This window comes from Rhinolophus sinicus, chromosome 17, assembly GCF_057876585.1.
Source record: "Rhinolophus sinicus isolate RSI-liver-muscle chromosome 17, RSI-T2T, whole genome shotgun sequence".
In the NCBI taxonomy this organism is placed as follows: domain Eukaryota; kingdom Metazoa; phylum Chordata; class Mammalia; order Chiroptera; family Rhinolophidae; genus Rhinolophus; species Rhinolophus sinicus.
The window spans coordinates 69085081-69110022 of NC_142517.1; the positions used below are offsets into that span (position 1 = coordinate 69085081).

The 24942-nt window shown below is 36.4% G+C and overlaps 1 protein-coding gene across 7 annotated transcripts in view; it reads right to left on the bottom strand.

Moving 5' to 3' along the window:
• The window catches only part of GRAMD1C (GRAM domain containing 1C), an 86689-nt gene that overhangs the window by 26427 nt on the left and 35320 nt on the right, over positions 1–24942 (bottom strand). For 6 of the 7 annotated variants that reach the window (XM_019734875.3, XM_019734876.3, XM_074331682.2 and 3 more), the window contains 3 exons: positions 8414–8532; positions 5587–5719; positions 2052–2214 (listed from right to left, as the gene is read on the bottom strand). In XM_019734875.3, coding sequence (XP_019590434.1) covers positions 2052–2214; positions 5587–5719; positions 8414–8532 — 415 coding nt within the window. Of the gene's footprint in view, positions 1–2051; positions 2215–5586; positions 5720–8413; positions 8533–11978; positions 12325–24942 lie in introns of those variants that run through there. The other variant, XM_019734877.3, reaches the window with a different exon arrangement.

The following is a 24942-nucleotide window of genomic DNA, read 5'->3' on the forward strand; positions in this document are numbered from 1 at the left end:
AGTTAAATGCTACATCAAAGGGACCATGCTAGGAGTTATAGCAGGTCCCTCTGTGAGGTTATTTCACGATGCTCTGCTTTGTTGATCCCTCACCAGTGTACATGGGTCTAGAGTAAGTCTTTACATCAAAATAATCCAGTGTCCCCCTACCACAGGTTACAGCCTACAGTAGAAAACAAAGCATCTCATTTTCTCACTCAAACTGCTCACAACAGTAGATCGAAATACTATCATTTTAAATAAAGTGATGCCTGGTGTAAAGTAATCTGCCATCTACCTAGCTCCCTCTAAATCCCCACACACATTTTCAAATTTCCTGGGATGCTTTACTTCTTTTGACCTTTCCCATTGCATCCCCAGTTCACTGAGTTCAAGCATCTTCAAAACCTCACAACTTTCAGAAACTAGAAAACAGATTCATTATAATACCCACTTAATACATATGATAAGCCCTAGATTTTGGAACCTGCTTAGGGAAAACAATAGGAATACTTGATTTGTTATCGAATGATAATCTAATAATAATTTAAAAAATCACCACATGCACCTTAAAGGAAACCTGCACAGAGGCCTGAATGTTACATGACTAGACTCTTATTGCTATAAAGCCTGTCTTTAAAGAGGGGCCAGCAAGGAGCCAAATGCGATCAGGGGTCATATGTAATACAGCAACTACACAACTATTGGCTATAAATACAGCTTATATGAGTTTTAATGCTATTCTTTACGTAACTTTACATTAATGTTAATTTTATAGGCACTCAATAAGAAAACTACTTTTGAAGCACTATTCTTATAAAACAGCGGGGGAGAAAGAGGGAAAAACAATCCTTGTTTTGGAGTCACTTACCCATCTGGCCACTGGGTGCCAGAGTAGATCTTCCTAAAGTCAGAGGTTCAGCCAGGCAGGGGATGATAACTAATTCAAACCCACCGCCTACCAACGCGCGAATGGTAGCAACTGTAAGAGTCTAGTCTTCCAAGGGGGCACGAGCCTTGAAAAAAAACTTCCTCTTGACTATCTTTTCAAAAGAACTCAACAACTGTCTTCTTAATGCATCCTGTGATTTTTAGGAATTAGTGGGTTTTCATTTATGTTTTTAAGAGTAGGGATTTAGTTTTCATTAAAGATACTTCCGTGTTCCCAAACCAAGGTCAAACCTAATATGGATTGGGTTTTTGTAGACTTGGCCTTGGTTTGGTTTTGAATGTGGATTTCATTTTAGATTTGCACTTGATTTGGATTTGACTTGGATTTAGTTTTGGTTTTCATGGATTTGATTTACACGATAGTAAAAGACTTCAAGGGATCTCAAGCCAGGTCTAACATGAACAGTAACTAGGCTAGCATATACAGTCACGTCCGAAAGATCCAAACCAGTTATGTCCCCTTATTGACATGTGTAGCACGGCTGGTAGGAAAGCAGGTACAGCAAAAATCATCGGCATTGCTCCCGTGCCTGAAATTTGAAAGTAGCCACTAACTTGCACCTTTCCCGATGTCTCCCCACTTCAATGTCAATAATCTTACAGTCAAGAAAAAGATTTCTTAAAATGCCCCGTTAAGTATGGCAAGACCCAGGTTACTGGTATTGACTAAGAAAAAGTAGAGAGAAAATGATTTGCTATAGTTTCCTTTTAGCAACTGCTTTTTATTTTTATTACATTCTCTACTTTTGAATCTCTATGTCTCTCTCTTTTTTTGGTGGTTAAAAGAAAGTAGTATAATTATAGTGTCTATAACACTAAGCAGATTTTAATTAAGATGTGTTTTTCCATTGCTACTGCTCCATCTCCACTGACTCAAGGCTTGGAATTTTAAAAGCTAAATGTGATGGAGATTTTCAAATTCCAGGCTTTCGGAAAGTGAAGATGGCTTAGATTTAGCGGCCTCTTTCCCCTATTTCCTATTAACTCCATTTCTTTTCTGGTTCTGTATAGAGTGAGACTGTATCTAATGAAACTAAATTCTCAATCTGCACACACCTAAAACAAAGAGAAACATTAAAAGAAAACTGAAATCTTATTTAAATTTATAAGAAATTCTTTACCTTCATCAACAGAATCTGAAGTGCTGCTTTTGTCCAGAGAAAGATATTCATTTTTATTCAAGTCCAGAGATTTTGACGGCAGTCTACTTAACCTCTTTTCTGAAGTGAGTACAGGACTTTTTTTCATCTGTTTCTCACTTTGGGGTTCCTCTTTCCTTAACTCCTAAAAGGTAAACAATCCAGTTTAGAAAAACCAGATTATCAGATTATAGATTTCAATTTTACCGTGAGATCTTTAATAATAAAGACACTATGAAATACTGCTCTTTGAAAAATTTGTTTGCTATGTTTGCATCATATTTTCATTTCAGTCCATGAAACATTGGTAGAGAACACATATCGTTCTAAAGTTATCTTCTTAAACAGTAATGAACAATAATTTGATGAAGAACATCATATAAAAAGAACTCACAGACAGTTAACATCATGTGAATCCTGAAGCAGAAGGGAAAGGGGTCAGAGGACAAAATAATGGAACATTCATTTCTTTGGGGTGGGCCAGGGAAAGGGGTAAAACCCAGTTAGTTTCCCCCGACAATACCTGCCCAATCATCTCAAAGAAGAAAACTCACCCATCTCTCAAGACCAGTAACTAAAGGGGAAAGAGAAAGAAAATACAGAGATAAAAGTCACATAAGAGTACAGTGGGGGGGAGAGAAGATTAAAAGGAAAAATTAGTTTCACTGTAAACTCACAAGGACACAGTTGTCTTTGCTGTTAAGGGACCAAGGGACTGGGCATTAAAATATAGTCAATATATGATTCTATCTATACTTTCTGGGAATGGTTTAATAAAGATATGTCATATCTATAATAAACTTAATACTAGGCATTAAAGAATGAATGCTATTGATATATTAGTATTCAGGTAGAATTATAATTCAGCTTAATAGAACAGTGTAAAAATCATAAACTACACATCAGAGTACTTTCCTGCATTGTTTGTGTATAAGCAGATGAAAGAGAGCAAAAAGCATAGATACACTCCTTACACTTCCTGTCTCAAGAGATCTTTGAGCAGCCCTGAACAGAAGCACCAGGGAAGACACGGCTTTCCATTGGCCACTCAGAAAGCAGAATAACAACTGGGACCCAAACACAATTTATTAAAGCATGATACAATCCTACTCAGGGGACTGATTCTTCAAGCAGAGATTATTGCTAAAATCCAGACTTTGTTTCTTTGGAAGTTGCACACTACAAAGCAACATGCTTCTTTAGCTAACCCAGGGCCTCTTTAGCATGCTAAGCAGAGTAAGTTTCCACAGATTTCTCCTTTTGGTTCTAGTTAAGATATAGTTCCTGTTATAAAGAATATAGATAGATATTTATAGGAAAAGTAACAGTCACTATCTTTGAATGGTTGGCAATCTGGACAATTTTTATCTCTTTGTATAATTTTCTATATTCCCTGAATTTTTACAAAGAATATTAATTTTATACCTTAAGAGAAACCCCAAGACAAACAAATAAAGAAACAAAAACTCGTAGACATAGACAATAGTTTAGTGGTTACCAGAAGGTAAGCGGGGAGGGAGGTGGTAGATGAGGGTAAACGGGATCAAATATATGGTTCACCACCGAAGACTCTGGGTGGTGAACACACCATGTTATATATAGATGATGTATTACAGAATTGTACACCTGAAACCTATGTAACTTTACTAACCATTGTCACCCCAATAAACTTTAATTTAAAAAAAAAGAACAAAAATTTTAAAATATGAAAAAAAGGAGAAACCTATTTTCATTTTGGAAAAATGTTACTTCTGACTTTTTGTTGGAAGTAAAAGTAAAACAAGTGACCTGATAGTTATTGACATCTGAGAATTCTCACCATACTGCTCTAAATTACAAATAAAAAAGGACCAAGCTTCTCTATTGCTTCTATTCCATAACCTGACAACAGCTATACCCAGTACCAATGAATGTATGATCAATCTTAAAACATTAAATTATTCCTCTGCATTCCATCCCTTTCCTTAGAGAAAACAGGACTTCCCTTAAGGATGAAACTAGAAGCAGGAACCAATGGGCTAACTACTCCAAGAGCAGGTACAGAAGACAATGTCAAAGAGACTATAGAAAGGACTCTAGTAAGATCAGCAGTGCTGAGGACCCAGTCCTCAAAGTCAGACTTTTGTAAAAGGATGAGAAGACTTCAAGAGATCCCCTGTCCTACGTTACGTCCCCGAAGTTGAGTGGCTTGGTTTTTCTCACTGAGAACATACAAAAGAGATTAGCATGCAGAATCACCTCCCGCACACCAGGAGAAGTTCCTAAGTCTCTAGATCAATAAGTTTTGCAAGAAATCCACAACACAAAATCAGATTGAGAAAGACACATGACAGATGCCTGAAACAAGTTGATAACTTGGTGGCCTTTCACACAAATAGTCTGTTTCAGTGCTTTCCTAACATTGATTCACCGGAGATGCTTGGGGCTCCATGAAAGAAGGTAGAAAAGGGCCACTGCTGGCCACACACAGATTCACTTTCAATTATAATAGCTTATGGTTACTGAATACTTGTGTACTAGGGACTGTTCAAAGCACATTCACATATATTAATTCATTCAATCCTTATAAAAAAAAAACCCATGGGGTATTACTGTCCTCGTCTTCGAGATGAGAAAACAAAGACATAGGTTGACTTATTTAAGGTCTACAGTTAGCAAGAGGCAAAGGTAGTATGTGAAGCCGGTGCTCTTCTCTAAACCAAGAAACCCATCTTTAGTCCAGACCTTGCAATCCCAAACAGAACAAAAGCTCTAGAGTAGGCGCACTCTTAGCCCTCAGACTGTGGGCTCTAACTACCCTTCTTCACTAAGAACTATGGCTCATTAGGAAAATGGCTGATACCAAGCCTGTGACAGAAAATGTATAGTGTGCCTGGGACACGTGCTTGTATCAGAAAGAAAGGAAGCCATCAAAAATCACTGATCACTTCAAAAGGACAAAGAAGCCAATCTGAAAGGGCTCCTGTTGGCAGAGGGGATAAACTGAGTATAAAAAATAATGATAGAAACTCATGGAAATTTTTTAAAAAATCGATGGGCTTATAATGATACTTGACAAAATAAAGGAAGACACTAATTAAATTAAGTGAAGCCCAGTGATTAACTGGATGTGCCTTAGTTGTCAGCTTGAGAAGCATCCCTTGTCACTCAGGCATGCTGCTCAGGGTTCTCATTTCTCCCTTCAAAACAGATTCTTTCTACCATAACAGACCCACTACCTACTCTGGGAAAAATTCTGCTAACTACAAATTTCTCCATCTTATATTTTTAAGGATCTCTATCCCCCTACAGGCTGATGCTCTGTCTGGTAGCTCTGCACTGTATCCAGCTCTGAACAGAACCGCATGTGTATATAACCTCTGCTACATACAGACTTGAAATTCTACCCCTAAAATAAAGGAGCAGCCTGACATCCTAAGTTTTAAACATTTTGTATATTGCATTTTTATTTGATCTTACATTATGATGAACACATGGCAGCATGAGGTATATTTTAAAGGGGGCATCACACACTGACCGCTTTTGATAGATTTCCATCGATTGACTCTGTTTCTGAAATGCCATTAATTGAGTCACAGGTAAAACTCGTGGACTTGGACAATTTTTCATCTCTCTCCCCACAGTCATCCAAGCTGCTTCTTTCTGTACTTCTGTAAGAAACACATCATTATAGAAACATAATAAACAAGGTCACTTTCACACAAATGAGTAATTTAGTCTCCTCACTGAGCTCCTTTTCTATTATGAAGCATTTTGACAACAACTGTGTTTTTTTGTAATGTAACAAATAAGCCTCTACTTACAACGTGCTTAAATCACACGCTGTCTTCTTAAATCAGGTGCAAGCGGACTTTACTTCTGAAAATAAGATGTGCTCATAGGAGATTTTATAAATTTCAGAAACCATTACAAACTTAACCAAGTACAAGTGGCTGTAACAGCACCTAACACAGTGAATACTGCTCATGTAAATTTCAGTTGTGGACAAACACAAAGCTTCAAAAGGTACAGGGTGGGCGTATGAGCTGGGTACCAGGCAACATCAGAAGGCAGTGTTTTTGAATCTCCTCCCTTCTGATTCAGTCCCAGCTGAAATGGCAAATCCTCCTGATGTCTGAGCACAGAGCCCACAAATCAGTTGATGCCCCCCTTACTGCTTTTCTCATTGCTAAGAACAAGGTTTAAGGAATTGCTTTCAGAAGGTCACAGGGACAAGATCACAGTAATTATCCTGGGACCCGCTTGTTCTCTCTCAGGCAGCAAAGAGAAAAGAAAGTCTATTAAAAGTCTATAAAAGGAGCACAATTGATCTAATTTCCAGCGCTCACCCTTACTGAGAAATTATTATTCCCATGTAATCATTGCAATGTATAGACTTAAAGCTCTTCTACAATAAAGCAGCAGCCTGACATTTTAAGCCGTATTATCCTGAGGAAGGAATAGAAATGCTAAAGGACCTTTCAACTCTATTCTACTCTACTCAAATAATACTTAAATCTGCAATCAAGTTGCTCTTGCCAGGCAGAATGGCAGGCCTCGGAAGGAACCAAGCAACAAAATGGTTCCTGGAGACTACCCACCACCTGAGTGTCTGAACTTAAGGATTTTAAGGATGGAGTTGAGTTGTGGAGAAAGAAAGAAAGAACAAAGGAGGAGAGAGAGTGAAGGAGAGATTAAAAATGAAGAAAAGAAAAGATGGAAGAGCTGAGGAAATAAAGGTTTGAGAGAGATAAGCTTCTTTCAGAAACCGGAAGAATGGAGAAAGGAGTAGAAGAGGGAATGAGGATCCTGCCAAATCTTTACTTAGAAAGCACTCAATCACCAGAAGAAAATAGCACCTTTTCTGGTGCCTCAAGAAGCTGGACCTTAGAGTACATAAAGCAGCTGGTCAAAAATATTTATTCTTTCCTTTTTCAAAGACCAGAAACCTTTCGAGTTGGCAGGAAGTCATCTAATTTAACTGCCTCATTTCACAGATCAGTAAACTGAGGATCAGACAGGCTAAGAGATTTGCTTGAGGTTGCTCAGCTACTTGGTGGCAAAGTCCAGACTAGAATCTAGATCTTCTTTCCCACAATCCAAGGCTCTTTGCATTGAATCGTTGCTTTTCTACCCAACTCCAGTACCTGAGAGAAGCTAATAAGCTTTAGAGGGAGAGCAATACAATGGAAATTTTTAACTTTACAGAAAACTAATAAAATATGCATGTGCAACGATGTAAAAAAGACTGTAAAATATTGATGCTTACCTGAAACACTATAAATAGGATCAGCATAGCTAGAGAGTAAAATTGTACACACATCAAGACTTTCGAAAGATTTCCATATTAAGATTTACTTGCCATAGTATTTTTTAATAAGTTTTATTAAGGTATAATTCACATACCATAAAATTTACCCCATTTAGAGTGTACAATACAGTGGTTTACAGAGCTGTGTAGCCATCACCACTATCTACTTTTAGAACACTTTCATCACCCCGAAAAGAAACCCTGTCCCCATTAGCAGTCACTCCCCATCCTCCATTTCTCCCCGTCCCTAGCAACCACTCATCTACTTTCTGTCTCTATGGATTTACTGATTCTGAACTCCATTTCATATAAATGGAACCATACAATATGTGGTCTTTTGTGACTGGATTCTTTCACTTAGCGTAATGTTTGCTATAGAATTTTAATGTATTCGCCTCAGTTGTTTTTATTGCTATGAACTCAATTACTATTGGACAAAATGCACTTTCGCTCATACAGGTTAATAAAAATGTCCACTCTTCCAAATGAATTCCCATCAGTCAAAATTAATTTCTCTCTACTCTGAATTTCTTTATCACATTAATGATTGCTCTTTTCGGCCCTTATCATTTTCAACCTTGTATTATAATTTGCATTCCCCATAGTACTGTGAGCTCCTTTCATTAACGCATTCAGTATTTATTAAGTGCCAACTAGTCCATGTCAAGCACTATGCTAGGGGATCCTTGAACAAAAGTCGTATTATCTTTGTATCCCTCAAAATACCTACCAGCTAATTTACTTTATTGTTATCTGTAAGCACAGAGATTTCACTAGGTACTTCTCCAGACCCTTAATAAAAAGGTTTACGCAAGCCACACTTTAAGCAAATCCTAGGTGTCACAGTTACAAAGCCGTATTTCCTTATATGTCCTGTATTTGCTTACCAATTTAGCAAACTATTCACTGTCCTCACCTTTCATTCCATTCCACTACAGAGAACATAGAGGCAAATTCAACCAAGGGTGAATTAATAGAAATTCTGAATTAGTAAAGTTGAAAATATTTCTGCTTTGATTAATAAATCCTGACATTTCAAAACATTTTGCTGTACCTTGCCTGTACATTATCTTCAATCGAAAGGGACAAGTTTTCCATCTCTTCAGCATTTAAGCCTAATTCAGTGCCATAGTTCTGCTGAAGCAGTTGCCAGAATTCCTGTCTGGTCAAGCTCTAAAATGACAGAAAACTTACACTGAGTATTGGAAAATGTAAGATAGCATAACATAGTGATTCAAACATGAATTCTGAAGTCAAAATGACCTGTTAGGCAGCTACTAGATGTGTGATTTTGGTAGTCATTTGACCTTCCTAAACGTGTTTTCTGTATCTATAAAAAAATGGGTTAGCAAAACTTACCTGACACAGTTGATACTGGAAATAGATAAAATGATGATTTTAAAGTGCCTAATATAATTACTACTGTAAATCGGAGGTAAGACGTTTAAACTTTTCTTTTTATAAAATAATTTGTCCATAGTTTCTGGAAATTACTAATCTGCAATTTAAATTCTGCAATCCAAGCAGTCTACCATGACCACTGGATCCCCACTCAGAGTTTTAATCACCAGTTCAGAACCCATTCTCTTAATCTATAATACGATATATGAATACTTTAACCATTTGAAAAAACTTACATATCAGTAAACTTTAAATTATATTTTCCTAAAATATAAAATGCAAGAGGCTGGAATTCAGAATATTTCCTTTGATTTATTTATTTTTAATTAATTTTTTTATTAGTTTCAGGTGTACAAAACAATGTCATAGACATTTATCATTTATATCCCTCACACAGTGATAACCCCCCTTCCCCATCTACTACCCCTCTGATATTGCCTACAGCTATTACATTTCCACTGTCTCTATTCCTAATTCTATACTCCACTTCTTGTAACTATATATACATATATATATATATATATATATATATATATATATATAGAGAGAGAGAGAGAGAGAGAGAGAGAGAGAGAGAATTGTACTTGACATTCATTATTGTTCAGCTTCAGCTTCAGGTGTACAGTGCAGTGATCAGGTATATACATCATCCCTGGGTTGGTTTCCCTAATGGAACACATGTCCATCGGATACCCTACAAAATCTTTACATTATTGATTACATTCCCCAAATTGGCTTTCGTATCTGAAAAACCTGAAAATGGAACTACCTTATGACCCAGCAATTCCACTCCTAGGTATCTATCCGGAGAAATCCAAAACTCTAATTTGAAAAAATTTATGCACTCCTATGTTTATTGCAGCACTATGCACAATAGCCAAGACATGGAAACAACCAAAACGCCCATCGGTAGATGACTGGATTAAGAAACTGTGGTACATTCATACAATGGAGTATTACGCAGCCATAAAGAATAATGAAATGTTACCATTTGCAACAATATGGATGGACCTAGCGAACATTATAAGTGAAATAAGTCAGACAGAGAAAGACAAATACCATATGATCTCACTTATATGTGGAATCTAAAGAAAAGAATAAATGAATGAACTAATCAGAAACAGTCTCACAGACATAGAGGGAAAACTGAGGGTTGCTAGATGGGAGGGGGGTGGGGATGAGGGAGAAGGTGAGGGGATTAGAAAGCACAATTGGTAACCACAAGATTGCCATGGGGATTTATTTTTAATAAAACCCAGCTTGTTCTTTCTTTGTAGGTATCATATCAGTGTTAAAATCATTCAATACAAAAACCTCATACATTATATAGCAACAGAAAAACAATAATAGTGTGATAACTAATGGTCTGATTTCTAGAAACATGATTAAGCAAGGTAGAGGGAAGCAGCATAAATACTTGAAGCAACTGTTGGCAACCTTCTTTATCTCTCATCCATTCAACAGAGGTTTATTTAGAACCTACCAGATGTGTATCTCTAAACTACATGCTAAGGAGGATAAAATGCTCTCAAACCACTTACAATATACTTAAAGAAACACAGGAGACTCTTAAGTAAAATTAAAGATGACAAGCTATAATATTATTATGTACTTAAGTATTGGTGGAATCAACATAGTAATAAGAAATATTACTGTAGATTAGGGTGATCAGATAAGGCTTCGTATTAGAGAAGAGTCTTCAGCTGAGCTGAAAGACATGAATGTGGGAAATGGAGGAATGAGAAAATTTGGAGAAAGGACAACCAACATACAAATATAGAATAAATACATGAAGAACATAGGGAATATTTGTTTTGAAGTCAGTAATAATAAGTACTATTTGTTTTAATAGTTTATCAGTAAAATTTTGGAGTAAAAATTTTAAGTTGGGAAATTGTAGCTATAAATATAGAGAGATTTAATGGGGCTACACATACAGATGCCTTGAATTCCTCCCCTATATTCCTCCCTATGACAAATACCACTTCCTTTTTTTTTCTTTCTCTTTATTTCTTCTCTCTGTCTAGTAGCTATGGTATCTTTGTTACATTATACTCGATGACCTTCATTGTACTTCATGGAACTTCAAAGAGATTAAGAACAAAATTTCTGTACTTTAGATCACTAGTTCCCAATTTGCCATGCCCAGACTACTAGGATGCCAAAAGGTAGTTGATGAAAATTCAGACATTATTACCAGTACTTCAAAAGTCAAATATCCAAATAGTTACCTACAATAAAATTATTCAAGCTAAGTAAAATGTCAGGCCTCTTTGTTTGGGGCTTAATTATATTAACCTAGAGTGGTTATGTTATAATGACAAGAAACTTTCAATGGAAATAATGTATGACTAATAAACAACAATGTCCTAACATTTTATTATTTAACATACACCACTTATTTGGTGGACAAAAGTCTTTTGAAGCATAGTGTTAACCGAAGAACAATAAAAAGGATCACTAGTGGTAGAGAACGTTAAGGAACCACTGTCCTTGACCCTAAAGGTAGGCCACACATTTCTTTTTTGACTTCCACTCCAGAAGAGCCATGTATGAACTTTTTTTCACAACAGCAGTTAGCTTATACTAATAATTAACTCAATCTTCCAAAGAGATTATCTTTGAAATACTTTTAGTGTCAAAAATGGATGGTTAACATTAGAAAAACAAACAAGCAATACTTCAATATACTTGTGGAAGATTAACCTTTTATAAAAACTCTTCTGAAATAATAGATACTATACCATACCAAAAAATAAGACAAGTAGATTAACCAATAATAAATATTCAGACAGCTTCCTAAGTGTGAAAGAAAGAAAACTTGTAAGTAAATATTACGAACAAAAATACAATTTTATTTGACTATATAAATAAATGTTTTACATATATTATCAGATGCAATCAGGAAGTTAATAGAAGGGTAATTTTAACACATTTTTAATCCATTAACTTAAAAATATGTATATATAAAAGATTAATGGAAAACAAAATAGAACTCATTTAACTCACCAGCTACATAAATTTGTTAAAAATGACATTTTCTTCAAAGCTGACCGGAAGTCACAAAAATGTGGCTATTTACAGCCACGTTGAACATTCAAACATTCAAACATACTTCCAGATTGATATTTATTGTTCTCTCAATAATAACCGCAGAATCAGAGTTAAGTAACCTTAAAAAAAACAACCTAAATTTTAAACAAAAGCTGACCACCTACCTGCCAACAATGGAGAGTCTCCTGGTTTCAGCCTGCAGAGTACTTTAACAAAATAAAGATGAACCAAGCAGTAATCAGATAAGGCTCAAAAGTCTGAAGATCAATTTCTGGCCCAGAAAGCTTTGTATTCTCAGAATGCTGCTAAGTGTTATCATGAAGCCGAGTTCCAAATAGTTAATGACAACTATGTAAAATCACTGCTTCAATCTTCTAGTTTTGTTATGAGAAGTTTCCCTTATAAAAGACAAGTTCTATTATAGTTTAAAGCACATTATTTGCCACTTCCTGGTTTATAGTATCAGCATTCTTTCCAAGGTGGCAGGGCAGAATGCACAATTGGAAGTAATACCTCACTCTACAGGTTCCTAAGCCACGCCTTCTAGAAGAGATAGGTAAACAGGGTTTTATTAAAGGGACAGTTCCCAATTTCTTCTGTGCTACACATAGATTAGAAATAAAATTCAAATGAAAGTATCTTGCTTATGCTCAATTAAATGCCTGTTGCAATATTATTTTAATCTCATTTTAAAAATTAAATATATTAAAGGTTAAATTTTCTTCTCCATACTAATACTTTTTATTCAATTCTGGCAATGTCATTATTACTTCGTCATGTATCACTTCTTCAGTACTGATGTAGAAGCCCCAACAGTCTCCTGCCTTAACCCTTTACAACTATCAAAGATTCACTCCCTTGAGAATCATAAATGGAATGTCAGTAAATAGCAGGAAGAGTGAGCTAACCAAATGGAGCAATTCTAGTAAGTACTTAGAACATCTTTCATCACTGAAATGTTTACATCTTGATTACTCAATAATTCTTTCCTTTAAAGATATTTTGGGGTAGGGGGATGGCCGGTTGGGTCAGTGGTTACAGCGCCATGCTCCTAACACCAGGGTTGCCGGTTCGATTCCCACATGGGCCAGTGAGCTGCGCCTTCCCCACAACTAGATTGAAAACGACTTTACATGAAGCTGATGGGTCCTGGAAAAACACTTTACCCCAATATTCCCCAATAAAACTTAAAGTAAAATATATTTTTTACTTTATTCAGAATAATTTCCTGTCAGGGACCTGGACTACAATAAACATTACAGAAGAGTCTCATCTACCATTTCCAATTTATTTCCCAGAAGAAAAGTTTTCTTCTAAATGAAAAATCAAAGCTTGCCCTAATTTCCACCTAGTCATTCCATTTAATTTAGTAGTGTACAGACATGACAAATGCTACTTGAGGAACTCAAAGGATGATCTGAGCAGAAGTGGAGTGGACAGCAAAAAAGAATGAAGGAAATACCAGAAAGGTAAGAAGAAATTCCAGAAGAAATGCCATGGAAATAAAGGGAAGAAGTGTTGCAAAAATAGAGGGTGTGTACAATGACAGTGAAACACTGCTGAAAGATCAACTAAGATAAGCATACGTATGGCACATGCAAGCGTGCAGAGGAGTGAAGAGCCTAGCAAGCCAGTTCACATGACTAACATGGGTGGTGGGAGAAGATAGAGAAAGGAGAAGATAAACGTCAGTGGGGAAGTGGTAAGCAGCCAGAACACCAAAAGGGTCATATGCCATGCTAAGGAATACAGGGTTTACAATGTCAAAATATAAAAAGCCCCCTACTAGTTTCACACAGAAAAGTACCAAGTTCAGAATTGTGTTCTTAAAAGATACATATTTTATGGGCATTTATCCAAAGAATATGGAAATACTAATTCAAAAGGATACACGTATCGCTATATGCACTGCAGCATTATTTATAATAGCCAAGATATGGAAACTACCTAAGTTTCCATTGACGGGTGAACAGATAAAAAAGATGTGGGGTGTGTGAGTGTGTGTGTGTGTATATATATATATATATATATACATACATAGAGGCAATTTTTTTATTCAGCCAAAAAAAAAAAAGATGAAATCTTGCCATTTGCAACAACATGGATGGATCTCGATGGTATTATGCTAAGTCAAATAATTCAGACAGAAAAGGACAAAAACTGCATGATTTCACTCATTTGTGAAATATAAAACAAATACTAAAAAGTAACAAACAAATTAACAGAACAAAACAAACTCACACATACAAACAACAGAACGGCGGTTACCAGAGGGACAGGGAGGTGAGGAGAGGGCAAAAGGGGGTCAAATACTTACATATGGTAACAGTGGAAACAAGAATTTTGGTGGTGAGTACACAATGGAATATACAGATATCAAAATAGAATGTGCATACCTGAAATGTATATAGTATTACTAAACAATGTTACCTCAATTAAATAAATAAAAATATACGCTTTTTAAAACTATTACTACTTTGGTAACAACTTAAAGGACAGATTAGAGTGTTAAAAAGAGACAGTTAAGAGGCTATTGTAATGGTTCAAGCTAGAAATGATGAGGGTTTGGGTGACCAATATGACATGAAGAGGTAATAATCAAGGATACATCCAGGTTTCTGGCTTGGGTACTAGGTAGGATGTATACTTCACTGACCACAGGAAACTAGTGGAGGAGTTCTGCCAACCAAAAAGGTAAAAGACAGGGAAGAACACAAGAATACCAATATTTCTACATTGCCAAGCTATCATATAGAAAATGTGACTAAAATCGCAATGTTACATTTATTAATTTCCAGGCAGCTTTGGATGTCGCACTTATTAGATTTACAGCACTACTGGAAAACGTCTAGATTTCCAAGTAAGTCCAAAAGAAGTGATTCTTGGAGAGGGGCATGAGGAAGAATAAGGGGATTTGAAATGGCTGAGCAGACTGCAGGAAAAGGCTGGATGACATTCTTCCAAAAGGTCTCAGAAGGTGACATTAACTTCATAAACTGACCAGTATTTGGAGAGTGGCCACAGCACTGTCAATGGGCTAGAACTGCACTGGGAGAGGGGAGAGGCTGATTGAAACAAGCCACACTCACAAACAGACCACAGACACTCGCTCAGTGGTAAACATATGAATGCACAGTAGGGGAACAGTGCTTTCATTCTCCGTCATTCATCCAGGGTGCCTGAATACCTCGGAAGTCAGGTATTAGTAATCAGAACTTTGCATGATAAGCATGAAATCAGAGCAAAGGTAGACAGTTTTAAACGACAACTTGGTGTGACATCAGTGGGGCCCGATGATTCATCTCTGTACATTTCTCCGGTGATCAAAGTCTGCCTCTGTGCCTCTCCCTTTCTGTCCCAGATCCTAAATTCTTGGCCTAAGCCTAGGCAAGCCATCTCAGACTGACATTCTTTCTTTATTTACACTAATACAATCAATCAATCAATTTAAATACTTTTTCCCCCAACACATCTAAGGAATGAGACACCCTTCTATCATCCTTCTATTAGCAACTCCCAAAATTGAAACTGGGGTGACTTGTATCAGAATTTGGAGAGGGTGTACCTGTACACATTGAAAAGGCTCCCACCATCACCTCATCTCCAATTCTGATCATGCCCCCTCCTCCTGCCCTTAGGGAATGAGACTGAAAGCCATTCTGTCTCTTTAAGCCTTAGAATTCAAAATGAGCTCAGATTTCTGCTTTTTTAGGCCCTGGATTTAAGCATTCACTCTCAAAATGTACTCTTAAATTTCCAGGAATAGCTAGCTTCCCACTAGGATCAGTACACTGACAAGAGAGGCCACCATCATCTGAAAAAAAAATAATGCAAAAAGGACATTTTGATTCCGTACACAGCCTGCCTATATTATTAGTATCAGTAAACCTAGATCCAATAATACAACGACAGTATCACTAGGATCTTGAAAAGAGTAATATTAAGGACTGAGCCTTAACCAAACAAACAAACAAACAACCTTTTAAGTTTTAAGCCTTGTTAAAATTAATAACCTTATATTGTATGTACATCCTATTATCTTAGTAATTCAAGTATAAAGAATATAAGATTTCTTTGACAGTCGAGGATACTTTAGTGTTTCAAGATGATCATTATTCTCACGGAATAGATAGGTTTGAGAAATTTAGTTAAATAAACATTGGACGTAGAGCGTATCTTGAATGCTGTCTCTGCAACTAAATTCCTGCCTGTTTTTTTTCTCCCCATCCTATGCCTTTTCCTTGAGCAGAGAATTGAAAATGTCTTGTTACTTAAGTGGAATGATTATCTGGAGTCTAAATCATCAAGATCCAACTAAATTGAGTCACTCAAAAGGTATTTATTGAGCATTAGCTATGTATAACACAGCCCTATAACTTATTGTCCAAGTAAGTTATAACTGGCATACCTTGGAGAATAAAGGGGGTGCTATTAATATTTACCTTGACATAGGCATGCATCCAGACAGACCCAAACTGTACTGGGTAAACCAAGACGTATGCCAAACCAGCTATACAGTCAACACTGAGCATGTCACTGGACAAACAATGAATAAGATAGACATGGTCCTTACCTTCAAGGTCTTTGCAGTCAAGCAAGGAGAAAGAAATGGAACAAAGAATTAGAATTGTAATGAGTGTTATAAAGGAGAAGTGCAAGATGTTACGGGAAGGTGAAAGAATCGACCTGACTCATTTTATTAATGAGTTTCAGTTAGAAGGAGAGGTGGCAAAAAGACCATTTGAAGACCTAGTGCAGAAAAAAAAAAAAAAAAGCAGACTCTTTAAGAACAAGGAGGGTGTACTGAGATGAGGCAGGAGTGGTTGGCTGGGGCCAGATCATGTGGTACCTACAGAAAATTTTCGATTTTTATTCCAAAGGAAGTGGTATTAAGCAGGAAGCTAGTATTAGCAAGTATACATTTTTTTAAATGATAAATTTGGCTGCAGTATCATTCAGAGATCAAAAAACTATTTTTGTAAATGGTCATAGTGTAAATATTTTAGGCTTTGTGGGCCATTCAGTTTCCGTTTCATCTACTCAGCTCTGCTGTTGCAGTGTGAAAGCAGCCATAGACAATACATAAACAAATAAGTGGCCGTGTTTCAATAAAAATTTATTAATGGACACTGATATTTGAATTTCATATAGTTATGTTATGAAATATTATCCTTTTGGTTTTTTAAAAAACCACTTAAAAATGTACAACCGTTCCTACCCTTGCAAATCATACAAAACCACGTGGCAAGACCATTTGGCTCTGCTATAAAACATGGAAGTGCGGGAGGGGCTTAAACAAAATTGCTGAGGGGGGCAGTGGGGAAGGGTTTAGAGAATTCTCCTAAACCATAACTGCACAGTTCTTTACAAAAGACAGAAAACAAAGAATGGAGCTGCCACTATACTCTGGCCTCACAAATCCCAGATACTCAATGTCTAGAAAAAGGGTGCTAAACTCAAAATTTATGAACTAAGCTAAAGTGTTATAAATTACTACATGAATGACCATAGTGACAGTTTAAACACATGTCTAAACATTGAGGATTTATGTTAAAGTAAGTCAAATATCTGAAATAAACTGTCCTTTCTGAAGCAATGCTTCAGCGGAAACCTACGAATGAAAAAAATGTACTTTTAGAAACATTCTTTCTCAAAGGCACCAAATTTGCCTCCAGCTTTTTTACTCTATTGTGAATTTATTTTATTAGAGAAATAAAGCACGCATGCACACACACACACACACACACACACACAAACACACACAATTTTAAAATCATTTTGTTGTATTTACCTTAATTGAATATTTTTTCTAGATTAATTTGCTTTAAGGCCTTCTCATGTAAGAAGTAAGCAAAATAAGACATATTTACTTTTACTCTCAGATTCCCTAATTACAAGTAAACATAAACATAATATTCTGAACTTTTATCCTCTAAAAATGTTTTGAATGTATACAAAATGTATTCAAATAACTTACATTGTTTTACAGAATTTTGTAGTTACGCTGTATATTTTATAGATTTTGTTTTTTTCTTCTTTTTTAAAAAAATAGTATTACAAAAGATCTAGAAAACTTACCAATGTGGCTTTATCACTTTAAAACCTAGAGGCAACTGAGGGTTGTAAAATTACAGACAATATTAAAACTATACCAAGCACCTAGCACTGTACTTGGCACCTAATACCTCATAAGTGGGAGTTGCTATTATGGTTATAGATACTATGTTTTAAAAAATATCCTTCAAGAATCACTAGGAAAATACAGGAAGGGTAGTTTTGTTTTGTTTTCTAGTTCTTCCTAGGTGAATTCTACAATGTTTAAAATTACTGCCAAGCCAACATTACAAAAAATATTAAAGAGACTTCTTTAAGAAGAAAAAGGGGGAAGAAAAAACATAAATATGAATAACAAAATGGCAGTAACTATGTACCTATCAATAATCATTTTAAATGTAAATGGATTAAATGCTCCAATCAAAAGACACAGGGTAGCTGAACAGATAAGAAAACAAGAACCATACATACGCTGTCTACAGGAGACCCACTTCAGATCGAAAGACACACACAGACTAAAAGTAAAGGGATGGAAAAGACATTTCATGCAAATGGAAATGAAAAAAAAGCTAAGGTGGCAATACTTATACCATACAAGATAGACCTTAAAACAAAGACTATAATGAAAGACAAAGAAGGACACTACCTAATGATAAAGGGATCAATCCAACAAGAGGATATAACCCTAGTAAACATCTATGTACCCAACAAAGGAGCACGTAAGTATATAAAGAAAATATTGACCAGCATAAAAGGAGAGATTGACAGTAAAACAATCATAGTAGGGGACTTTAACACCCCATTGACACCAATAGACAAATATTCCAGACAGAAAATCAACAAGGAAACATCAGACTTAAATGACACACCATCTCGACATAATAAAGGCCATATATGACAAACCCACAGCTAACATCATACTCAATGGGAAAAGCTAAAAGTATTCCACTTAAGATGAGGAACAAGACAAGGATGCCCACTTTCACCATTTTTATTCAACATAGTACTGGAAGTTCTAGCCACAGTAATCAGAAAAGAAAAAGAAATAACAGGCATCCAAATTGGAAAGGACGGAGTAAAACTGTCATTACTTGCTGATGACAGGAGACTATATATAGAGAATCCCAAAGAATCCACTAAAAAACTATTAGAACTAAATGAATTCAGTAAAGTAGCAGAACACAAAATTAATATTTAGAAATCAGTTGCATTTTTATACATTCATAACAAACTATCAGAGAAATTAAGAAAATAATCCCATTTACAGTTGCATAAAAACAAACAAACAAACAAACAAAACACCTAGGAATAAATTTAACCAAGGAAGTAAAAGACCTGTACTCAGAAAATGATCAGACATTGAGGATAGAAATTGAAGAAGATACAAATAAATGGAAGCATATAACTTGCTCATGAATAGGAAGAATTAATATCGTTAAAATGTCCATACTTTATAGATGATGTAATACAGAATTGTACACCTGAAATCTATGTAATTTTACTAACAATTGTCACCCCAATAAATTTAATTAAAAAAATAATAATAATAATAAAAAAAAAATGTCCATACTACCCAAAGTAATCTATAGATTCAATGCAATCTATCAAAATGTCTATGGCATTTTTCACAGAACTATAATAATCCTAAAATTTATATGGAACCATAATAAACCCCGAATAGCCACAGCAATCTTGAGAGAGAAGAACAAAGCTAGAGGTATCACACTACCTGATATTAAGCTATACTATAAGGCCACAGTAATCAAAACAGTAGGGTACTGGCATAAAAACAGACACATAGATCAATGGAACAGAATAGAGAGTACAGAAATAAATCCACGTCTATATAGTAATTTAATTTATGACAAAGGAAGCAAGAATTTACATTGGGGTAAAGACAGTCTTCAATAAATGGCGCTGGGAAAATTGAACAGATACGTGCAAAAAAAATGAAACTGGACTACCTTCTTATTCTATACACAAGAAAAAACTCAAAATGGATTAAAGACTTAAATGTAAGATGCAAAACCATAAAACTGCTAAAAAAAAAAAAAAAACACAGGCAGAAAACTCTTTGACATTGCCCTTAGTAATATTTTTTCTGATATATCTCCTCGGGCAAGAGACACAAAAGAAAAAATAAACAAATGGGACTCCATCAAACTAAAATGTTTTTGCAAAGCAAAGGAAACCATCAACAAAACAAAAAGACATCCTACTGAATGGGAGAAGATATTCACCAATGATACATCTGATAAGGGGTTAATATCCAAAATTTATAAAGAACTCATACAACTCAATACCAAAAAAAACCAAACAATCAAATTTAAAAATGGGCAGAGGACATGAATAGACATTTCTCCACAAAGGACACACAAATGGCCAATAGATATATGAAAAGATGCTCAACGTCACTAATCATCAGAGAAATGCAAATTAAAACCACAATAAGATATCACCTCACACCTGTCAGAATGGCCATCATCAATAAATCAAAACACAAGTGTTGGCCAGGATATGGAAAAAAGGGAACCCTTGTGCACTGTTGCAGGGGCTACAAATTGGTGCAACCACTATGGAAAATAGTTTGGATGTTCCTCAAAAAATTAAAAATATAACTACCCTATGACCCAGCAATTCCACTTCTGGGTATTTACCTGAAGAAATCCAAAACACTAATTCAAAAAGATATACGCACCCCTAAGTTCACTGCAGTACAATTTACAATACCCAAAATATGGAAGAACCTAAGTGCCCATCAATAGATGATTGGAGAAAGATGTGGTACATATATACAATGGAATATTACTCAGCCATAAAAAAATGAAATATTACCATTTGAGAAGACATGGATGGACCTAGGGGGTATTATGCTAAGTGAAATTAAGTCAAACAGAGAGAGACAAATACCATATGATCTAACATATACGCGGAATCTAAAGAACAAAACACATACACTTGCACACACACACACACACACACACACACACACACACAACAAAACAACATAGACTCATAGATACAGAGAACAAACTGACGGTTACCAGATGGGAGGGGGTTGGGAGAGTTGGGTTAAAAAGTTGAAGGGACTAAGAAATACAAATTGGTAGTTACAAAATAATAATAGGGTATAAAGTACAAGCATAGGGAATATAGTCAATAATATTGTCATAACTATGTATAGTGCCAGGTGGATACTAGACTTGTTGGGGGAAATCACTTCATAAATTATATAAATGTCTAACCACTACGCTGTACACCAGAAACTAATATAAAATAATACTGAATGTCAACTAAAATTGAAAAGTAAAAATTAATTTTTCTAGTTAGAACAGTTTAAAATTGAGATCTCACCTTCAACTTTCATTAAGTTCTGTAGAGTACTTAATATAATAACACATACTGTATACTTAAACATAGATTTTTTGTCTTAGTACAGAGTAGAAATGGTCACCATTCCATTTCCTAAAATGAGCATAGTGTCCTCTTAAAGAGTTACACATTCAATATTAAAGATAACCAAATTACCCCAAGATTTTAAAGGTACAACTACAGTAAAGATGGTGATATTCCTCGTGTACACCTCAAGCACACAGGTGACATCAGGATTTTTTTCAAAGAGGGTTATATTTTATTCCCAGGAGTAGATGCAGTGTTTCTCAGCTATGGTGGCCTCAGAAGTATCCTGGAAATCTCTTTATTTCTTCTACTTCAAAGAGCTTTTTCTTTTCACATTAAAGTTCAGATAGCAGTTTCTCTCTTGGCTCATCTGTAAACCTAAACTTTATGACTTCCCTGGAGGTATTCGTTTTCATAAGGATGTATCCCCACTTACTCGTGACAAGCGCAAATCTGATTTTGGGAGAACACCGAACCAGCGCATAATCAAATAAATGTAGGTTGCAGTAGCAGTCTCTGGTTTCTTGTTAAAATGAGGGAATACACCTGGGGGATTTCCAGAGCACTGGAAGAAACTTGGGTTTGGGGGTAGAGTTGGCCAGCACTGTAGGGCAACACTGGAGTTTTCAGCCTATGCCAGTAAGAGAAGCCCATTGTAAGTATGACAACGCATCAGAACGTGACAGGCCTGATGTCGGGGAGGGAGACTTCCCGTAGGGCGACCTGGCACTGCGGCGTACAGTTGTGGGGCCGCAAGCCTTTGTGTGTGTGCAGCGGCTCAAGCCTCGCAGGTGGCTGCTGCGAGACACGGGTCCCTGCCCCGGAGGTGCGCTGCACTGAGTATCTCCCAGGCCAGACGCATGCGCGTAGGGCTCTGGGGCGGCAGGGCGCCCAAAGGGCAAGAAAGACTCATGGGGGCGGAGGGCGGGGGAGACCTTGAACTTGGGGCTTCGCAGCCAGCCTTGTCTATTCCCTTAGGGAGGAAGGAGGGCCTGGGCTTGGCAAGGCCCCACCTCTACCCGCTTCTTTCCTCTGTCTGGTCCATCTCTGGACTTCCAGGCAACTTCTCCACGTCCACTCCACACCCAGAAAGTAAAAGCATCCGAGTAGCGGAAGACCCTGCCCTCAACAGCTGCCCGAAAATTGAAAGTTCAAAAGCCGTTCTACCCCAGGAACCCCAGGCCAAAATTTGTCACTCCAGCGGGAGGCTTGGCTGGGGAATGGGGAGGGGAGGAGGAAAAGTCCAGGCCTGCGGTGTTTAAGCTCCTGCTGCAAAGGAGCCTTTCTTACAACTGGAAATCTCCACTCTCCCCAAGTCATGTTTTAAAATAACACCTTTATTGAGCTATAATTCACACACCATAAAATTTACTTTTTTTAAAGTATACAATTTAGAAGTTTTTAGCATATCCAGAGTTGACCAGCTATCGCCACTAATTTTAGAACATTTTCATCATTGACCCAGAATATACCCAAATCCACTAGTAGTGACTCCTCATTCCTCCCTTCCCCTTGCAACAAATTTACTTTGTATTTCTGTGAATTTGCCTATTCTGGACATTTCATTAAAATAGAATCATACAATGTGTTCTTTGGGGCTGGCTTTTTTCACATAGTATAATGTTTCAAGGTTCACCTCTGTTGTAACATGTATTAGTAATTCACTCTTTTCATTGCTGAATATTTCATTGATTTATATACATTTGTTTATCCATTCATCAGCTGATGGACATTTGGAATGTTTCCATTTTGGGGCTATTATGAATAATGCTGTAAGTATTCGAGTACAAGTTTTTGGTGAACATATGTTTTCAATTCTCTAAACCTAGAAGTGGAATTGTGGAGTCATATAGTAACTCTATACTTAACATTTTAAGAAACTGCCAAACTGCTCTTCAGTTTTCAGAGCAGTGTATTAGTGCTCCAGTTTCTCCACATCCTCAACATTTTCCTTTTTATTTTAGCCATCCCAGTGGGTGATAAGTGGTATTTCATTGTGGTTTTGGTCTGTGTTTCCCTAATGGCTAATGACATTGAGCATCTCTGCATGAGCTTATTGACCATTTCTTCTTTGGACAATCTTTTGCCTGTTTTTTAATCGGTTATTTGTCTTATTCTTGTTGAGTTGTAAGAGTTCTTTACATATTCTGAATACAAATATAACTCGTAAATATTTTCTCCCAATCCATGAGTTGTTTTTTCATTTTCTTGATGGACTCTTTCAAGCACAAAAGTTTTTTTTAATTTTGATTAAGTCCAATTGATGTATTTTTTCTTTTATCAATTGAGCGTTTGCGTCATATCCAAAAAACCACTGTCTAATCCAAAAATTATGAGGATTTATACCTACGGTTTCTTCTGAAAGTTTCATACTTAAGATCTTACATTTAGGTCTATGATCCGTTTTGAGTAATATTTTGTATATGGCATAAAGTAAGGGTCAAAATTCATTCTTTTGAATGTGGATATCTAATTGCTCCAGTACCATTGGGTGCAAAGATTATTCTTTCCCCATTGAATTGTTTTGGCATATTTCTGGACTCTCAATTCTGTTCCATTCATCTAGACTTACACCAGTAAGTCTATGCCTTGATTACTGCAGCTTTGTAGTAAACATTGAAATCAAGAAATGTAGTAAACACTGAAATCAAGTCCTCCAGTGTAATGGACTGAATTGTATCTCCCAAAATTCATACACTGAATCCTTAACCCCCAAAGTGACCATATTTGGAGATAGGGACTTTTAAGTAGGAATTTCAGATTAAATAAGGTTACAATGGACTGAACTGTATCCCCCTAAATTTCTTATGTTGAAGTCCTCACCCCCATGTTATTTGGAAATGAGGCCCTTGGGAGATAATTAGGTTTAGATAAGGTGTGAGGGTGGGGCCCTCATGATGGGATCAGTTGTCCCTAAGAAAAGACACCAGAGAGTTCGCTGCTCTCTCTTTCTCTGCCATATCAGGTGACAGAGAGAATGGGCCAACTGTGAAGTCAGGAAGTATTCTCACCAGAACTAAACCATGCGGGCTGGAATCCTGATCTCAGACTTCCGGCCTCCAGAACTGTGAGAAAAGTAATTTCTGATGTTTAAGCCACCCAGTCTATAAAAATTTGTTATGGCAGCTGAGCTAAGACAGAGGTCATAAGAGTGAGGCCCCAATGCCACAGGACTGCTATTCATATAAAAAGAGGAAGACGTACCAGGAGTGTGCATGAACAGACCAAAACCATGTGGGAACACGGTGAGAAGGCTTTAGCTAACAAGAGCGGTCTCAGCAGAAACTCACCCTGCCAGTACCATAATCTTGAACTTCCAGCATCCAGAACTGTGAGAAAATTAATTTCTGTTGTTTAAAACACCGAGTCTGTGGTATTTTGTTATGGCAGCCCTAACAGACTAACTCATCCAACTTTGTTCTTTTTCAAGATGGTTTTGGCTATTTTGGATACCTTACATTTCCATATGAATTTTAGGATACACTTGTCAATTTCTGTAAAAATGCCAGTTGGGATTTTGATAGGGATTGCATTAAATCTGCAGATCAACTTGGGGGTATTACCATCTTAATAATATAAGTCTTCGGATCCATGAACATGAGATTCTTTGCATTTACTTAAGCCTTCTTTAATTTCTTTCAACAATATTTAGTAGCTTTCAGTATACATGTCTCA